A 17,491-nucleotide genomic window follows, 5' to 3' on the forward strand; every position below is an offset into this window, starting at 1 on the left:
TTCACTCCACATGATATCAAGAAAGAGCTGAGCGAACTGGCTACAAGAAAGGCTATTGGGCCCTGACAACATCGTGGCTGTAGTCCTGAAGACCTGGACTCCAGAACTAGCCGCACCTCTAGCCAAGCTGTTCCCCTGTCTGATAAAAGCTGGACAAATCTAATCCGGCCAATTGCCGCCCCATCAGCATACTCTCAATCAGCAGCAAAGTGATGGAAGGTGTTATCGTCAGTATTATCATGCGGCACTTACTCACCAATAACCTGCTCACTGAAGCTCAGTTTGGGTTCTGCCAAGGCCACTCGGCTCCAGACCTCATTCCAGCCTTGGCCCAAACATGGACAAAAGAGCTAAATTCCAGAGGTGAGATGAGAGTGACTGCACTTGACATCAAGGCAGCATTTGACTGAGTGTGACACCAAGAAGTCCTAGTAAGATTGAAGTCAATGGGAATCAGAGGGGAAACTCTCCACTGGCTGGTGTCATGCCTAGCACAAAGTGAGATGGTTGTGGTTGTTGGAGGCCAATCATCTCAGCCCCAGGACGTCGCTGCAGGAGTTTTTCGGGGCAGTCCTAGGCCCAACCATCTTCAGCTGCTTCATCAATGACCTACCCTCCATCACAAGGTCAGAAGTGGGGATATTTGCTGATGATTGCACAGTGTTCAGTTCCATTCGCAGTTCCTCAGATAATGAAGCGTCCATGCCCGCATGCAGCAAAACCTAAACACATTCAGGCTTGGGCTGATAAGTGGCAAGTAATATTTGTCTGGTAGTGCCAGGCAATGATCATCTCCAATAAGAGAAAGTCTAACCACCTACCCTTGACATTCAATGGCATTACCATTGTTGAATTCCCCACCATCAACATCCTGGGGGCCACCATTGACCAGAAAATTCAATGGACCAGTCACATAAATAGGGTGGCTAGAAGAGAAGATCAGAGGCTGGGTATTCTGCAGCGAGTGACTCACCTCATGAATCTTTCAGATGAGATGTTAAAGCGAGGCCCCGTCAGCCCTTTCAGGTGGATGTAATAGATCCCATGGCAGTATTTAGAATAAGAGCAGAGGAGATCTCCCCGGTGACCTGGCCAATATTTATGCTTAATCAACATCACTAAAACAGATTATCTGGTCATTTATCACATTGCTGTTGGTGGGAGCTTGCTGTGCACAAATTGGCTGCCACGTTTCCTACATTACAACAGTGACTAAACTTCAAAAAGTACTTCATTGGCTGTAAAGTGCTTTGGGATGTCCTGAGGTTGTGAAAGGCGTGATATAAATGCAAGTCTTTTTTTTTTATTGGGGATACTACCATCAGCAATAGAAAACATGTACACCCTCTTTAAATAGCAGTTTATTCTAAAGGCTCAAAGCTATGGTGTCTTTTGTGTTTGCTGATTCATTTGAGCCTGGCTTTCTTGGAAGCGCAGTTAGGATCCGTTACCTTGAATGAACCCCACAGGCTGACTGCAATGAGCAAGCTGGCTACTCCTGCCAATTAACATCTGTACAATGGCCCTTCTGTGTGGGTTCAATTCAACCGCCAAAATCCTTATTTTGTTTTGTTCTCTGGTGCCAGCTCGCGTGCTAGTAATCCAGGGTCACGCTGACACAACTAATCAGTTAGAAGCTTTCTTTCTTCACCCCCTTCCCAGAAACAATGTAGGAACAGCATTAAATAAATGTGCTTCGGTCAGTGAGCCTGATCAATAAGCAGACTTTGTATCATGTCAACAGCACATGATACTACTGATGCTGAGTGCATGTGTATATTGATGGGCCTGTTAAAAAAGACTTGCATTTATATAGCGCCTTTCATAACTTCAGGACGTCCCAAAGTGCTTTACAGCCAATGAAGTGCTTTTAAAGTGTAATCACTGTTGTAATGTATGAAACGCGGCAGTCAATTTGCGCACAGCAAGCTCCCATAAATAGCAATGTGATAATGACCAGACAATCTGTTTTTTTAGTGATGTTGGTTGAGGGATAAATATTGGCCAGTACACTGGGGAGAACTCCCCCTGCTTTTCTTCGAAATAGTGCCATGGGATCTTTTACGGCCACCTGAGAGGGCAGATAGGTCCTCGGTTTAAAGTCTCATCCAAAAGGTGGCACCTCCGACAGTGCAGCACTCCATCAGAACTGCACTGGAGTGTCAGCCTAGATTATTGTGTTCAAGTCTCTGAAGTGGGACCCACAACATTCTGAATCAAAGGCAGGGGTGCTACCCACTGAGCCACGGCTGACACCCTTTAATGGAGGCTGGAATAACCAGCCACTCACTGAAGTGGCCTTTACATACCGGTAATGTGCAGCAACTCTATTTAGAGCACGACGTCAGCAGAATGAGATAATCTTATTAACAGCTATTATGAGCCAAATGCTCTAGCACTAATAAGATACAGATGTGGACCCTGTAGAATACTATAAAGAGGGCACCGTGGTATTAGATTTTTGTTGTTGTTATAAAGCAACCAGCTTCCTGGCCAAATAGATTCACAGTTTGTTTTCACACTTATCCAATAGAACAATCTACTCAGCAACTCACTGCAATTCACTCACTCAGAGGCCTCGATCTAAAGGATTTCTCACCCTCCCCGCCCCACCCCAACTGAAAATTGTGAATTGGTCTATTCTGCTTAATCCGGGTTTCAGAATGACTGTGTGTGCAAGCTGGAGCTGTGAACCAGCAGAGTCTGCTGGGAGTTCTCAACTGTGATTCTATGCAGGTTCCACTGAGGGGAGATGTCAAGCAGTGGGGCGGTGCTAACCCCTAGGGAAGTGGGAGTTGGGGAGAGGGGGGAAATCAGAGGATTCGTCATGCCAGGCTACTTTCATGCATCCCCTTAGAAGCCAGATTAGAGGCAAAGCCTGGGAGCCATGGAATTTTGAATTGTTTTACTTCGTTAAATGCAATTTTTGGATTACTATGGCCATCGAGGAATATCACGCAGTTCTGAACAATATCACCTGGACTGGAACTCTTCCTTAAATACAACTCGCCTATCAAAACCGAGCAACACGAGTCTGGGACAGAAACGACATTGGCCCGTAATTTGCGGTCACCGCTGACCTCGAAGAAAGCTGCTCACGGAGATCTCGTGATCTCTGTGGTGGAAACTTTAGGTTTCTTGACGTGTAATTGATTGCAGCGCTGTGAATAGGGGAGCTCCAGCGCAGAGCAGCAGTGACGTCATCAGCTGTCTAAGCAGCCAATTACATTGAAGAATTCGTACAGATAGCAAAGCAGGAAATAAAAAGCACCGATTATCTGCACTTTTAAAAAATGTTACAGAGAGTGAAATAAAGATTGTGACATACACATGGGTTAAGGTAGAAGCTGAAATATCATGAACAAACTTTAAAAAAAAATATATTTTTAAAATTGTAATTTTGATCATAATTTAGAAATATGACATTCCACAAATATAAAATTTGTTTTTCAGGGCCAGAACGGTTGTTTAGCAGTTAAAACCCCAGTTACACCTACTCCAACAAGGCTTAACATTTAATGGGGTATTTAACAGCGATATTAACCTGGAAAAGCTCAAGTTTTTGTCAGTTCCACTGATTTCACTGTTTGCCGGCTGTGGGGGAAAGGGGTCCATAGCGCAGCCTGTGTCAGAGCAGTGAATGACTGACCGCAACTTCAGGATTTCCACGTTTAGATGCACGTGTGCTAAACCCTGAAGTTATGGTCAGTTTCAATGGGGAAACGACAGCGAACGCTGACAGTTCTCAGTCACTACCTACTGCAAAATCGGGCCCAGTGTACTTTAATATCTACAACTTGACAACATTGCAAGGGATACGATCTTCTTTAGACATTTGAGGTTATGGGAAATGGATTAAAGTCCTTCAATTCTCAATGGCTTCATCTCCAACTAATGATACCAAAAACAGATGAATTGGACATATTTATTTGCGGCTTGTGGGATCTTGCCGTGTTCAAAATGGCCACTATTTTTTGCCTACTTAACAACAGTGACCACTCTTCAAAAGTAATTCATGAAGTGCTTTGGGACATCCTGTACATGTGAAAAATACAAGTTCTTATTTTCTGCTCGTCTACTGCATTTTTTTGGTTGTTATTTCTGTCAGTTTTTCCAATTACAAAAGAAGAAAATATAGTTGACAGATTCAGCCCCAAGACAATGTTGCCTTTCATTTTCAACAGGACTATCTACTGGGCCAGAAAGAAATATTAGTAGGAGTCGACCGTTTTTAGCCACTGACACCATTTCTCCAGGGTTCTGCCGATCTCCTGTTGGAGAATCCCTGCGGAAATATCGGGCAATTGTGCACCTGGAATGTTGATGGCTGATTACTGGATTAATTAAAAAAGCTAATGCATCATCTGTCACATGAAATATCTTTACAGCCAATGAAGTACTTTTGAAGCGCCGTCACTGTGGTAATGTAGGAACGCAGCAGCCAATTTGCTCTCACCCAGCTCCCACCAACAGCAATGTGATAATGACCAGATAATCTGTTTTAGTGATGTTGGTTGAGGGTTAAATACTGGCCAGGACACTGGGGAGAACGCTCCTACTTTTCTTCCAATAGTGCCATGGGATCTTTTACATCCACCGGAGAGGGCAGACGGGGCCTCGGTTTAACATCTCATCTGAAAGACGGTACCTCCGACAGTGCAGCACTCCCTCAGTACTGCACTGGAGTGTCGGCCTAGATTTTGTACTCGCGTCTCTGGAGTGGGACTATGAACCCACAACTCTCTGACTAAGAGGCGAGAGGGCTACCAACTGAGCTAAGTTGTGGAAGTTGTGAGCATGAAGCTACATTCTACCACTTCAAGACACTGCTGTTTCTGCTTTCACTTTTCCCCCTCTTCATGTCCACTTAACAGCTCATGTAATATCTGACTGCCAAATTAGTTATGGTACTAAGCCACGTATGTACTGGTGAAGGTAATGCAGTAGAATGTGCAATATCCAGTTTAATGATACTTGATGAAATATAAGAAATAAGAATGACAGGTATTGTTGTGTTTTGAGTTTTGCTTCAATTAAGTTTGTCCCAGTTCCCGGGTGTTACCTGAAGTGGGTGCTGGGGGGCTCAGTTTTACTTTGTCTTTCACTTTCAGTTTCGGGTTCTGCCATGCAGACAATGTGCTGTAATGTCCACCCATTTACTCAGTAAATAGTAAAAGGTACATTCCGTCTCCTCTATTCATTATTGTTCGGTCAAGATGCAATAGGTATAATGTGTGTTGTGCAGGGATACCTTTCTTGCAGTAGATCCCTGTGGTGCCCAAAGGGCAATGGCAGGTGTAACCTTCAGGCAATGGGATGCAGTGAGCCCCCGGCGCACACTGATGCGGAGGCTTGTGCTCAGGATCGCACACTGTGACAGTCTCCGTGCAGAAGGTTCCCTTCCATCCTGGGGTGCACCGACAACTACATTTAAGAAACAAGAAAGCAAGGCTTCAGAATTAACAAGAACAGTAAATTTGGTTGTGATGCAACAGAGACATATTTCTACAACTCAGCGACATTGAGATTAGTTGTACTCGGGTTATAGTAAATTAAAGTGTCAGCCGTGGCTCAGTGGGTATATGTAGCACTCTCGCTTCTGAGTCAGAAGGTCATGGGTTCAGGTCCTACTCCAGAGACCTGAGCAGAAAATCTAGGCTGCCACTCGCAGTGCAGTACTGAGGGAGTGCTGCACTGTCGGAGGTGCCGTCTTTCGGATGAGACGTTAAACCACCTGCTCCTTCAGGTGGATGTAAAAAATCCCACAGCACTAGTTCAAAGAAGAGCAGAGGTCAGTGTGCGCCATGGTGTGCTTTGTTTCAGAGTAGGATGGGTGGAGGCTTACGAGCAGTTCATCTTTCCGCTCTCAGAGAGCGGGGTAAAATAGAGCATGGGACGCACCCATCGATTCTTTGATCGATGTATTCTTGTCCAGTGCAACTCCATCTCGGGAAATTAAATCTCCCTCCACCCTCCCGAAATAAAAAGGAGAAAACAGTTTAAAGAAGAAGGAAGCAGAGTCTCAACAACAATAACTTGCATTTATATAGCGCCTTTAATGTAGTAAAACGTCCCAAGGCGCATCACAGGAGCGTTATCAGACAAATTTGACACTGAGCCGCATAAGGAGATATTAGGGCAGGTGGCCAAAAGCTTGGTCAAAGAGGTTTTAAGGAACATCTTAAAGGAGGATGGAGAGGTTTAGGGAGGGAATTCCAGAGTGCAGGGCAGCTGAAGGCACGGCTGCCAATGGTGGAGCAAAAGAAATGGGGGATGCGCAAGAGGTTAGAATTGGAGGAACACAGAGATCTTAAAGGTTTGTAGGGCTAGAAGAGATTACAGAGATAGGGAGGGGCGAGACCATGGAGGGATTTGAACACAAAGGTGAGAATTTTAAAAAATCGAGATGTTGCCAGTCAATGTAGGTCAGCGAGCTACTGGAGGATAATGGATGAACGGGACTTGGTGTGAGTTAGGATATGGGCTGCAGAGCGCAAGTTGATGGAGGGTGGTAGGGGGAATTTCTCTGGGCGGTGGTGGGGTCCGAATCAGCACTAAGTGAACTGGTTGCTGATCTGGGGATAGTTTCTCATGTTTCATGACATACGATTCCTTTTTTGTTTGCGGTATCACCACAGAGACAACAAAAGGCTCTTTGTAAAATCCTAAGCCTTCTGGCTACCAAAGGAGATTGTTATTTATTTAATTCATATGACAATGTCCAAACCTGAACATTGCAGTCTGTGGAGAATCTCATGATGAAAAGGTTGATATAATGAAACAGGCAATCGGCGTCATTATGCTATTTGCCATTGGCCTTGGCTGCTATAACCTGGGAAGTAAGCTCTCTCTATAGACAGTTAGTACGATGGATTTTCTCTTGTCTGCACCCTGAGGGAGTCTAAAAGCATGATGGATTTCTACATGGCATTGTTTCACTCCCAGACTCAGCAATAATTCAACAAAGTCAGCAGCTTTACGACTGTACAGCTAAAAAGAGCATGTTAAGTACCAGGCAGAATCTGCTGTCGCTCTTAATTAATGCCGAAAGTTGGCCCTCTTGTTTTGCCTCTATCTGGCTTTTTTAAATGCTTCATACTCAGATTATTTACAACACAATTGCACAGGTAAGTTTGTGTTGTTGAATGTGTCACATTCAATCAGACTCTCTCTTATTCAAGGAGATGAGTAAACAATGGGTTTTGCTCAAAATGCGTTTCTCTTGAACTGACGGTAGGGTTTAATGGAACAACTGATTCAGTTACCTTGTGACTATAATATCTCCTTTACATCATTATTTATTAGTACGTTCACAACTAGGCAGTTAACCAACAGGCTTGACTTCAAGTGCTTCGCAAATCCTGTTGCCTGGCAAGCAGTGCCAATTGAGCAAGTTAACCGTTTCTCTGCTACGTGTTGTGTTCGACCAATAGAGAGCTCTGAACCATCTGAAAAAACACTTAGTGCATGGAGTAAATAGGGACAGCTTTAGAGAGACCAATGGGGCTTCAAAGGCAAAGTGTGTGTATATATGTGTGTGCGTAAAAACGTGTGCATGGTGGCGAGTGTGTATACTTGTGTGTGTATACATGTGTGGGTGTGTATATGTGTGTGTGTGTTTATATCTGTGTGGGTACATGTGTGGAGTATGTAGGAGTGAGAGAAGGAACAGCGACAGCCACTGATTAGTGGGAACTAAACACAAACTCATACATTTTTGGAATCTACCAGACAGGGAAACTTTCATTCCATCAGTCTTTATTGAAATGGAGATCAGAGTTGAAAGTCTGCGTTCTAATCCACGTCCGTATATAGTGACCCTGACCCATCTATTATTGCTGTGCTTACTTCCATTCTGCTACTTGTCCCCTGTCTCTACATGCTCTGACCTTAGTCATGAGTCTACTATGCGGTACCTTATCGAAAGCTTTTCGAAAATCCAAATATATTACATCTACTGCATTGTCTTTGTCTACACTTTCTGCTACTTCTTCAATGAATTCAATAAGGTTAGTTAAGCATGACCTTCCCTTTTGAAATCCGTGTTGACTACTCTTTATTATATTTTCAGTTTCTAGATGTTTTTCTATTACATCTTTGCGTAAAGATTCCATTATCTTTCCTACCACCAATGTTAAGCTAGCAGGTCTATAGTTCCTTGGACTTGTTCTATCTCCCTTTTCAAATGTAGGAATAACATTAGCTGCCCGCCAGTCCTCTGGCACTATTTCCTTTTCTAATTAATTTTTAGATATATGTAATAGTGCCTCTGCTATCTCTTCCCTAACATCTTTTAATATGCATCAATGCATTTCATCGGGACCAGGGGTTTTATCCTCTCTAACTTTGATTAGTTTATCAAATATTTCCCCCCTTTCTATCTTAAATGTTGTTATATTTTTTTTGATCTTTCTTCTAATGTCATGCGCACCTTGTTGATCTCCCTGGTAAATACTGAGGCAAAGTAACTATTCAATATTTCTGCCACTTCATTGTCATTACCTGTGAATTTATCTTATGCGTCCCGTAGTGGCCCATCCCTATCCTGAATTTCCTTTTGTTATTATTTATCTGTGGAATACTTTACTATTTCTTTTTATATGCCTTGATAATTTAATTTTGTAGTTCCTCTTTGCTTTCCTAAGTTTTATTTGACTTCTTTCCAAACCTCTTTGTATTCCCTTTTGACATCCCCTCCTTTTTATTCTATGTACTTAGTGTATGCTGTTATCTTTAGTTTTTATTTTACCCTTATCGCTTTATTCATCCATGGCATTTCATTATTGACTAGCTTGTTTTTGTTTATTAGCAGAATATATTTCTCCTGAATGCTATTGATCACTGTTTTAAATATTTCCCACTGCTGTTCTATCTCTTTGTCTGTCAATTTTTTTCCAGTTTACCTTCCCTAGTTCTATTCTCAGCCCCTAAAAATTAACTTTTTTCTAATCTATTACTTTAGACTTTTTCTTATTTCTGTCTATCTCAATCAAAATTTTAAACCTTATTATGTTATGATCACGGTTGCTTAGATGTTCCCCTATGCTAATTTCTCTTATCTGCTCTGGTTCATTTGCCATTACTAGATCCAGACGTGATTTCTCTCTTGTTGGGTTTCTTATATACTGCGTAAGAAAGGGGTCCTGTACACACTGTAAAAACTCCATTCCCTTTTCCCCTTTCCCTATCTCTTCTTGCCAGTTTATTTGGGAGTCGTTGAAATCTCCCATGATTATTATTCTATGGGCTGGATTTTCATTCAGCAGTCAGGAAGGAGGCGGGACTACAACTTTCGGGTTTTAGTCCCGCCTCCATCGAGATGCAGCCAATCCACGCGATTTTCCCTTGATTGACCTTGTTGAGCCCGCCCAGCGGGCGCAGCAGGCCAATTAAGGGCCACCCGGCAATAGGTGACGTCACAGACTGAAATTTCATCTGTCAAGATGTGCTGACAGATGAAATATCAATGTTTCACAGCTGTCAAACACTGACAGTCTGACTTCTAACGTGAGTCCTTCTATGCAGACTCAGTTAGAAATCACGCTGGCACTGAAAGCTGAAGGCTGTCACTTTTGACAGCTCGCGGCCATTCTGCTTTCAGTGCTGGCTGAATGATGGACTCCCAAAGCCTAGAGGAAGGAAGGCTGTAGGGGTAAGTACAGGTAATTTAAACTTCTTTACACACTTTAGACACACCAAACACACTTACCTTTGCACTCATGCACCCATCACTCACTTGAACACCGACATCTCGACCCCTCCAAGTCCTTCAACCCGACGGCCCGCCTGCTCTAACCTGGCGTGGTTTGGAGCCATCAGGAATCCCTCACAACACCCTTCAAAATAGGGATTAGGCTAAAAACTTCCTGTTAACTACCTGTTAACAGGCAGTTAATTGGCACTAATCCCTTCCCGCCTCGGGTCGGCGGGTCCCAGTGCGGGGCGGGTACCCGCCTCCTTTGAAACTTACGTGGGGGCGGGTTTTGGGCAGGATGGTGTCAGGACCCCCAAATTCGGGATTTTTGCCCCCCGCACGCCTAAAAGCCCGCCTCATGGCACACTGAAAATCCAGCCTTATGTCGTTTAATCATTTAATAGTAACACGTTTAATCGCTCACTTAAATAGGTAAATGTAGAGTTTCCATGTTGGCGCAATTAAAATATGCTTGAAATTGCACTGGTTAGGTTACAGTTCAAGATTCTGCTAAAATTTGCATAATCACAAATGTAAAATCTTCCATGGAAATGGGATTATCAGCAAAAATAAGCATTTTTAATAATAGTGCTTAGTTCACCATCTGTGAATGACCTGATTTAAATTCACTGTAAATGACTTAAAAAACTATATGAAATCATTTAATAGTTTCATTGGTGTACACTAGTCAGTTTCTTCATAAATTAAATATTTTGTGATATGAAAAAAATGTTTAAAACATGCCCACTAGTGCCTGAGAACATGAGCGCAGTTTGAAGAGCCTTCCTGAACCAGCGGAATTGGTGGAATCTCGCAATTCTGACTGGGGCGGGGGGGGGGGGGGGTGGGGGGGCATGGTCACTTTAGTGGGCGGGGCCTGATTCAGGCGAATTGTGTTGTAAAAGATCACGGAAAAAAAACACCAATGCACGTGGTTTTGGGCGTAACTCACTGACCTTTAAAATTCCCTGATCTTTTGCGCCAGTTCGGCTGATTGCGCTGCAATCTGGGAGCAAATCTAGCTCTACCCCTCAATAGCTGATTAACAGATCAAGATAAATAAAGAAAGCCCAGTTCATATTTCAAACAGTGTTTGGTATAATGTCATACTCACTAGACAGTGGAAGCTTTTTCCACACATTTCCCTCCATTCCTGCACTTCATCCGACTGCACAATGAATCTCCACACTGGCCCACACTCCGGCCTGCATTAGGATGGCCCGCTGGACATCCAGGTGCTCTAAACCTTCTGTCCTTGCCAGCTCGAACTTGTAACTCATAAATACAACCTGCATTAAATAGTACAAAAGAAATGAACCTATTTTTGGTAATAAAAGGTTTTGGATGGTTTCGACCCATTTAATTCTGTCTCCTTTGATGGCTAAGGTTTGTTTGCAGTATAACCATATTTGCAGTTGTTAACCTCACAATCAGGTGCAGTAGATCTGCTGTCAACCCTGACAGTTTATGTTTACCTAAAGGGTTAAATTATGAGGACAGGTTGCTTAGACTAGGCTTGTATTCCCTTGAGTATAGAAGATTAATGGGTGATCTAATTGAGGTGTTTAAGATGATTAAAGGATTTGACAGGGTTGATAGAGAGAAACTATTTCCTCTGGTGGGGGAGTCCAGAACAAGGGGGCATAATCTTAAAATTAGAGCTGGGCCGTTCAGGGGTGATGTCAGGAAGCACTTCTTCACACAAAGGTTGGTGGAAATCCGGAACTCTCTTCCCCAAAAGCTGTTGAGGCTGGGGGTCAATTGAAAATTTCAAAACTGAGATTGATAAATTTTTGTTAGGTAAGGGTATTAAGGGTTATGGAACCAAGGCGGGTAGATGGAGTTAAGATACAGATCAACCATGATCTAATTGAATGGCGGAACAGGCTCAAGAAATAAATAAATAAAGACTTACATTTATATAGCACCTTTCACGACCACCGGACGTCTCAAAGCGCTTTACAGTCAATGAAGTACTTTTGGAGTATAGTCACTGTTGTAATGTGGGAAATGCAGCAGCCAATTTGTGCACAGCAAGCTCCCACAAACAGCAATATGATAATGACCAGATAAACTGTTTTTGTTATGTTGATTGAGAGATAAATATTGGCCAGGACACCGGGGATAACTCGTGGGGCTGAATGGCCTCCTCCTGTTCCTATGTTCCCGTTGGTGTATCCAGTTGCTGCAGGTTCTGACTGATTGAAGCCTATTTAAGGTAATTTTATGCAGTATATGAAGCAACGTGTGAACATCTATTGCTTGAAACTGGAATTGTTCATCACGACTCTGATGAACATCTGAAGTTAGATAAAGGACCAGTACTTCTTTTTCTTATAACTCCTTCTCCACCCTTACAATCTTCCTCCTTTTTCTCTTTCCATCATGGGTCACTCAGGAGCATATGATGTTGATAGGGTGAGATGAAGTGGGAGGAGACTTGTGTGGAGCATAAACACCGGCATAGACCAGTTGGGCTGAGTGGCCTGGTTCTGTGCTGTACATTTGATATAATTCTATGCACTGTAACCATGGCTAAATTTTCCTCTCACTACCCTGGGGGCTAAGGGTAACAGCAGCATTCCAAATGCTTTCCTGCACAGACCGGGAATTGGACCAGGAATTGAACCGGGAACCTTGTGAGTCTGTATGGCTTAGTAGCACACTGGCTGGTGCCAATACACACTAAACAATCTGGGAAACTCCAAAGCAGTATTCCTTGACTGGCGCCAGTGAGGCTGATTCAAAAGTACTGCAATAAAGCCTTCGACAATGTGCCAGTTAAAATAAAATTATACATAAAACAATTCAACCACATTCGTACTCTCATTTTCTGTCACCTAACATCTGGACATCCAGCTCACTTCATCTCCAACCTCAATTCATTCCTCCGGCAATGCAAAGGACTGTTACTCAAATTGAAGAGCAACATTTGAGCAACATATTCAGTAATACACTCTCATTTAAATCATTCACCTTAAGTGCAGAAACTGCATATTTCAGCGAATGTACCTTCAATATCATAAATACCGGGCTGAGCTGCTTTCTCATTGCTTATGGTTTACTCTGGAATGATGAGGGACTTCCGTTATGTGGAGAGACTAGAAAATCTGAGATTGTTCTCCTTGGAGCACTGAAGGTAAAGGGGAGATTTAATAGAGGTGTTCAAAATCCTGAAGGGTTTTGATAGAGTGGATAGGGAGAAACTGTTTCCACGGGCGGAAGGGTTAGTAACCAATGGACACAGATTTAAGATAATTGGCAAGCGAACTGGGGGGAAGATGAGATGAATTTTTTTTGATACAGCGAGTTATGATCTGGAATGCAATAGTAACTGAAGAGGGAATTGGATATATACTTGAAAAGGAAAAATTTGCAGGGCTATGGAGAAAGAGCGAGAGAGTGGGACAAATTGGATAGCTCTTTCAAACAGCCGGCACAGGCACGATGGGCCGACTGTAAGATTCTACGATTCTATGAAATTATTGTCTCCGTGATAGCAGCAGTGATCCATTTTGCCTCAAGCCATAATTATTTTTTACTTGATTTATGTTAGGCCAATTACTGTGACTTTGAACTAGGTTTCTCTGAGCAGCACCCTAAAAAAGGTTCCCTTTATCTTTGTGTATGGGGAAAGAGAGAAAGAAAATACTTGCATTCATGTCCTCAGCATGTTCCAAAGTGCTTCACAGCCAATGTAGTATTTTTGAATTGTAGCCATTGTAGACAAACACAGCAGCCAATTTGCACACACGCTCTCACAAAAAGCAAGGTGGTAATTGACCAGTTAATCTGTTTTTGTGGTGTTGATTGAGGGATAAATATTGGCCAGGACGCTGGGGAGTACCTTGGGACCTTTTACTACATTAAAGGGCTATATAAATGCAAGTTGTTGTTTGTTGTTGTGGTTGTAGGTGGAAGATTCAGGGCCAGTATCTCAGCATTGCAACTCCATAAACAATGGATGCTTTGAATTTCCACAATTCCAGCAAGTACAATAAAACTCAGTGCTGACCCTGTAAAATGCCAGCCCTCTCACAAGGAAGCATTCCCCATCAAGTAAATGATTATAAAAATATATTAAAGAAAAAATGCACATTAATATAGCAACTTTCAAGTCCCAAAGCACTTCACAGCCAATTAAGTACTTTTGAAGTGTAGTCGCTGTTGTAATGTAGGGAAATGCAACAGCCATTTACCGCACAGCAAGTCCTCACAAAATGCAATAAAATAAATGACCAGATCATGGTTGAAGGATAAATATTGGCCAGGATATTGGGGGGAACTCCACTGCTTTTCTTCAAATATTACCATAAGGTCTTTTACATTCACCTGAGAGAGCAGATGGTTTAACGTCTCATCTGAAAGACGGCATCTCCGACAGTGCAGCACTCCCTCAGCACTGCACTGGGAGTGTCAGTGTGGATTATGGGCTCAAGTCTCTGGGGTGGGACTTGAACCTTTGGCCTCTATTATGTCCGTGTGTAATTGAGACACGGACTGCAGGAGTTGGTTATAACAGGTCTTTACTGAGTGGAGACAAACTGGAACTAACTATGCAAAGTTACTACACAGGCTTATATACAGGGGTGGTCACTACTGGTACTGCAGTATACAGGGGCTGCAGAATATAGTTCCTTCTGCAAAGTACATACACTACAGCCTCCTAACTGACTCAGAGACCAGAGTGCTACCCACTGAGCCACAGCTGACGTTTTAACTGAAAGGAACGAAGGGGTCATTTTTAACCCACCCCACCCAGTGGGTACAGGTGGTAGGGGGAGGGGCTTTAAAATGTAGAATTGAAACTTACCGCTCCATTTCTGCTGGAATCCTGCTGGCCACAATTTTAACTGGTTACCACAGTTGGATAGCTACTAGAAGCCAGCCGGAGCCTCATTAATTAATGCAATGGGTGTTCTATTATGGCAATGGGACCCCGACTGCATATTAGCCGTGGCCTGAGCAGGGTAACCACTACGTGAAGGAACATCGGCAGCTGTTGGGTACAGGCCCTTGAAGGTGAGTGGGAAACTTTCCTTCTTAAGGCCTGGAGGAGCAGGAGTGGTCCTGCAGGCCTCACGAGGAAAGTCATGCCCTCCCCTTGTGTGGGTCTTCCGCCGCCCCTCCCGCGAGACCCTCTCGACACCCCCTGCACTGCTTACTGGCGATGCCCGAGCCTTCTCTCATGCCCACCGGCCAGCTGGTGCTTGCCCGTTTCGGATGGGCAGTGTGTCGATGAGGCCTGGGAGTTAGAAAAAAAACCCAGGCCTCAAACATAGGCCAGCGAGTGTGTTTTGCACTTGCCACATTCCCCCACCCGCCTAAAGCCAACAGGAGGTTATAATCGACCCCAGAGCCTTTTCAATTGCCTTGTATCAAACCTCAGGTTAAAATGCTATTTAACATACCATTAAAAGTAAGAGTTACACAAGGACAACTGGACCTCTTGGATACTGGCCTTAGAGATTCTGCCAGGTTTATACGGTTATTTAAAAATTCATTCTTGGGATGTGGGTGTCCCTGGCCATCCCTAATTGTCCTTCAGAAGATGGTGGTGGGCCTCCTTCTTAAGCCACTGCAATTATTCTTTGTACTAGTTTGATACAACCGAGTGGCTTGACAGGCCACTTTAGAGGAGCAATTTAGTGTCAACCAGAGTCGGTGTGAGATGGTGCATTGGGAATTGCCTGATCTCACACTGCTGCTGTCAAAAGGATGCCTGCCCCAGAGCAGTGCTTCCTTTGGTCAGCTGCTTGGAGGAACCAGTTGCCAACTGGGACTGAACTACCCTCTGTCTAACTTCCATCCTCTCATCAAGGGACTCGTAGCATCTAGCTCCCCATCCCACCCCATTAGGTGGAGCTAGGGCTGCCAACTCTGGTTGGATGTATTCCAAGAGGTTCCATCACATGACCTCCCACCTCCAACCACCCCGCCCACCACGCTCCTGCCATTGGTCACAAGACGCGTGAATCCTTATGGCGCACGGTCTTCCCACGACACCTGGGAAGCGAACAAACTTTTTGTTACCCAATTGGATGAATCTTGACTGTTCGTCAAACAGCCAATTTTTCCCATCTCCAATATTTTTCTAACTAATAAAAATAGTATTCAAAAAAATGAATCACAATTTATTTTAACACCCCTATGATTTTTTACTTCCCAGGTTGCTTGCAGCAGTATCCTGGAGATTAATCCCCAATTTTTGGAGACCCCTGGAGGGTTGGTATCCCTAGGTGGAGCTCAGATTGAGACCGTGCCAGAGTGGGGCGAGAAAGTTTCATCCACTCACATGATGCTACTGGCAACCCGTGCTCTAACTCTCTCTGTCACTCTCCATAAATCATTAAAATACATCTTGCTTTGAGTGTTTAAAAGAAATGATTGAATCTTGGAAATGAGTTGCTAAATAGATAGTCACGAATAAATCCAATGAAGAATTCAGGAGAAACTTCTTTTACCAGAGAGTGGTTAGAATGTGGAACTCGCTACCATAAGGAGTAGCTGCAGCGAATAGCATCGATGCATTTAAGGGGAAGCTAGGTAAGTACATGAGGGGGAAAGGAATAGAGGGATATGCTGATAGGGTGAGATGAAATAAGGTGGGAGGAGGTGCGGAGCATAAACCCCGCCATGGACCTATTGCACCGAATGGCCTGTTTCTGTGCTGTAGACTCGGTGTAAACTATTTGAGGGGGTTCTGTTTTGATTAATTGATCCACGCTTAGATGGGCATGCGCTAAATCCTGAAGTTACAGTCAGTTTCAGAGGGATAATGACAGCGAACGCTAGCAGTTCACTGTCATTACCCACCACAAAATCCGAGCCAATATATAGTTTTAATACTTAAACAGCACAGATTATTAAAAAAGTTCCTTTCAAATTTATTGGTACATTGTCACTTTGGAAAAATTGCAAATCTTTCTAACTTTAAATGTAGTATTTCACTTCAGGATTGAATCAACTGCTAGCATGTGCTAAACCGTGAATTTACAGTTCGTTTCAGAGGGGTAATGATGGTGAGCGCTGACAGTTCGCCATCATTATCCACCGCAAAATCCGGCCCGTTATATTTCAGACTATTTTCTCAGGTTTTTTTTTGACCAAAGCACTTCTTGGATAAAAAAAAAAGTCAGATTTCCCCAGCAAAAAATTCAATCTAGTGTTTAAAGACGGAACAAAATACCCGGCCATTTTTTACCGAATTTCTGTTCAGTTTTCACAAAACTTAATTTGAAAGTCCGACCAGCAGAATTAGGAGAGGGTTACCTTGGAAACCGCCGCTGAAATGTGTCCCGTTTGGCAGGAGTTCTGGGGTGTACTCGCTGTAGCCTCCCACGTAAAACTGGCTGAAAACATTGAGGCCCATCAAAATCCCGGAGGAAGTGCTAGTTTTATTCCTTTGGTCGTCCACCTTAAAACAAACAGTTTTTTTTTACATTTCTGGATGAAACAATCCCCGTGAGACCTTTAACAGTTCCTTGTCCTGCCCGATTTTTCAGGAAACCTAGCGCGCGCATTAGAATGCCCAGAATGGCCACCTTTGACTTTGCAAAGGGATAGATCATTCTCTCAGGTGCCTTGACGCATTATTTTGTAGACTATTTCCTCAGCAATAAATGAAGCTGGAACAATGTTTGGAAGGATTCCAATCTCAAAAGCTACTTGTTAACTTAAATCACCAGGGGCTGGAAAGGAAACAATAAACACACCACTAACAAACTCACCATTGCAATGGCTTGTTTTTTTTCCCCTGAGCTTCCTATTTTCAAGGTACTCCTGTGGTAATTCCTG

General features: G+C 43.4%; 1 protein-coding gene across 1 annotated transcript in view; it reads right to left on the reverse strand.

Moving 5' to 3' along the window:
• LOC147112359 (protein eyes shut homolog) overlaps nucleotides 1-17,491 on the reverse strand; it is a 378,050-nt gene that overhangs the window by 32,958 nt on the left and 327,601 nt on the right. The window contains exons 9-11 of the mRNA XM_085996557.1: nucleotides 16,967-17,111; nucleotides 10,809-10,983; nucleotides 5,252-5,424 (exon numbers count right to left, since the gene is read on the reverse strand). Coding sequence (XP_085852683.1) covers nucleotides 5,252-5,424; nucleotides 10,809-10,983; nucleotides 16,967-17,111 — 493 coding nt within the window. The remainder of the gene's footprint in view (nucleotides 1-5,251; nucleotides 5,425-10,808; nucleotides 10,984-16,966; nucleotides 17,112-17,491) is intronic.

The sequence above is a fragment of the Somniosus microcephalus genome, chromosome 9 (genome assembly GCF_052327205.1).
Source record: "Somniosus microcephalus isolate GS21.2 chromosome 9, FLI_Smic_1.0, whole genome shotgun sequence".
Classification (NCBI taxonomy): domain Eukaryota; kingdom Metazoa; phylum Chordata; class Chondrichthyes; order Squaliformes; family Somniosidae; genus Somniosus; species Somniosus microcephalus.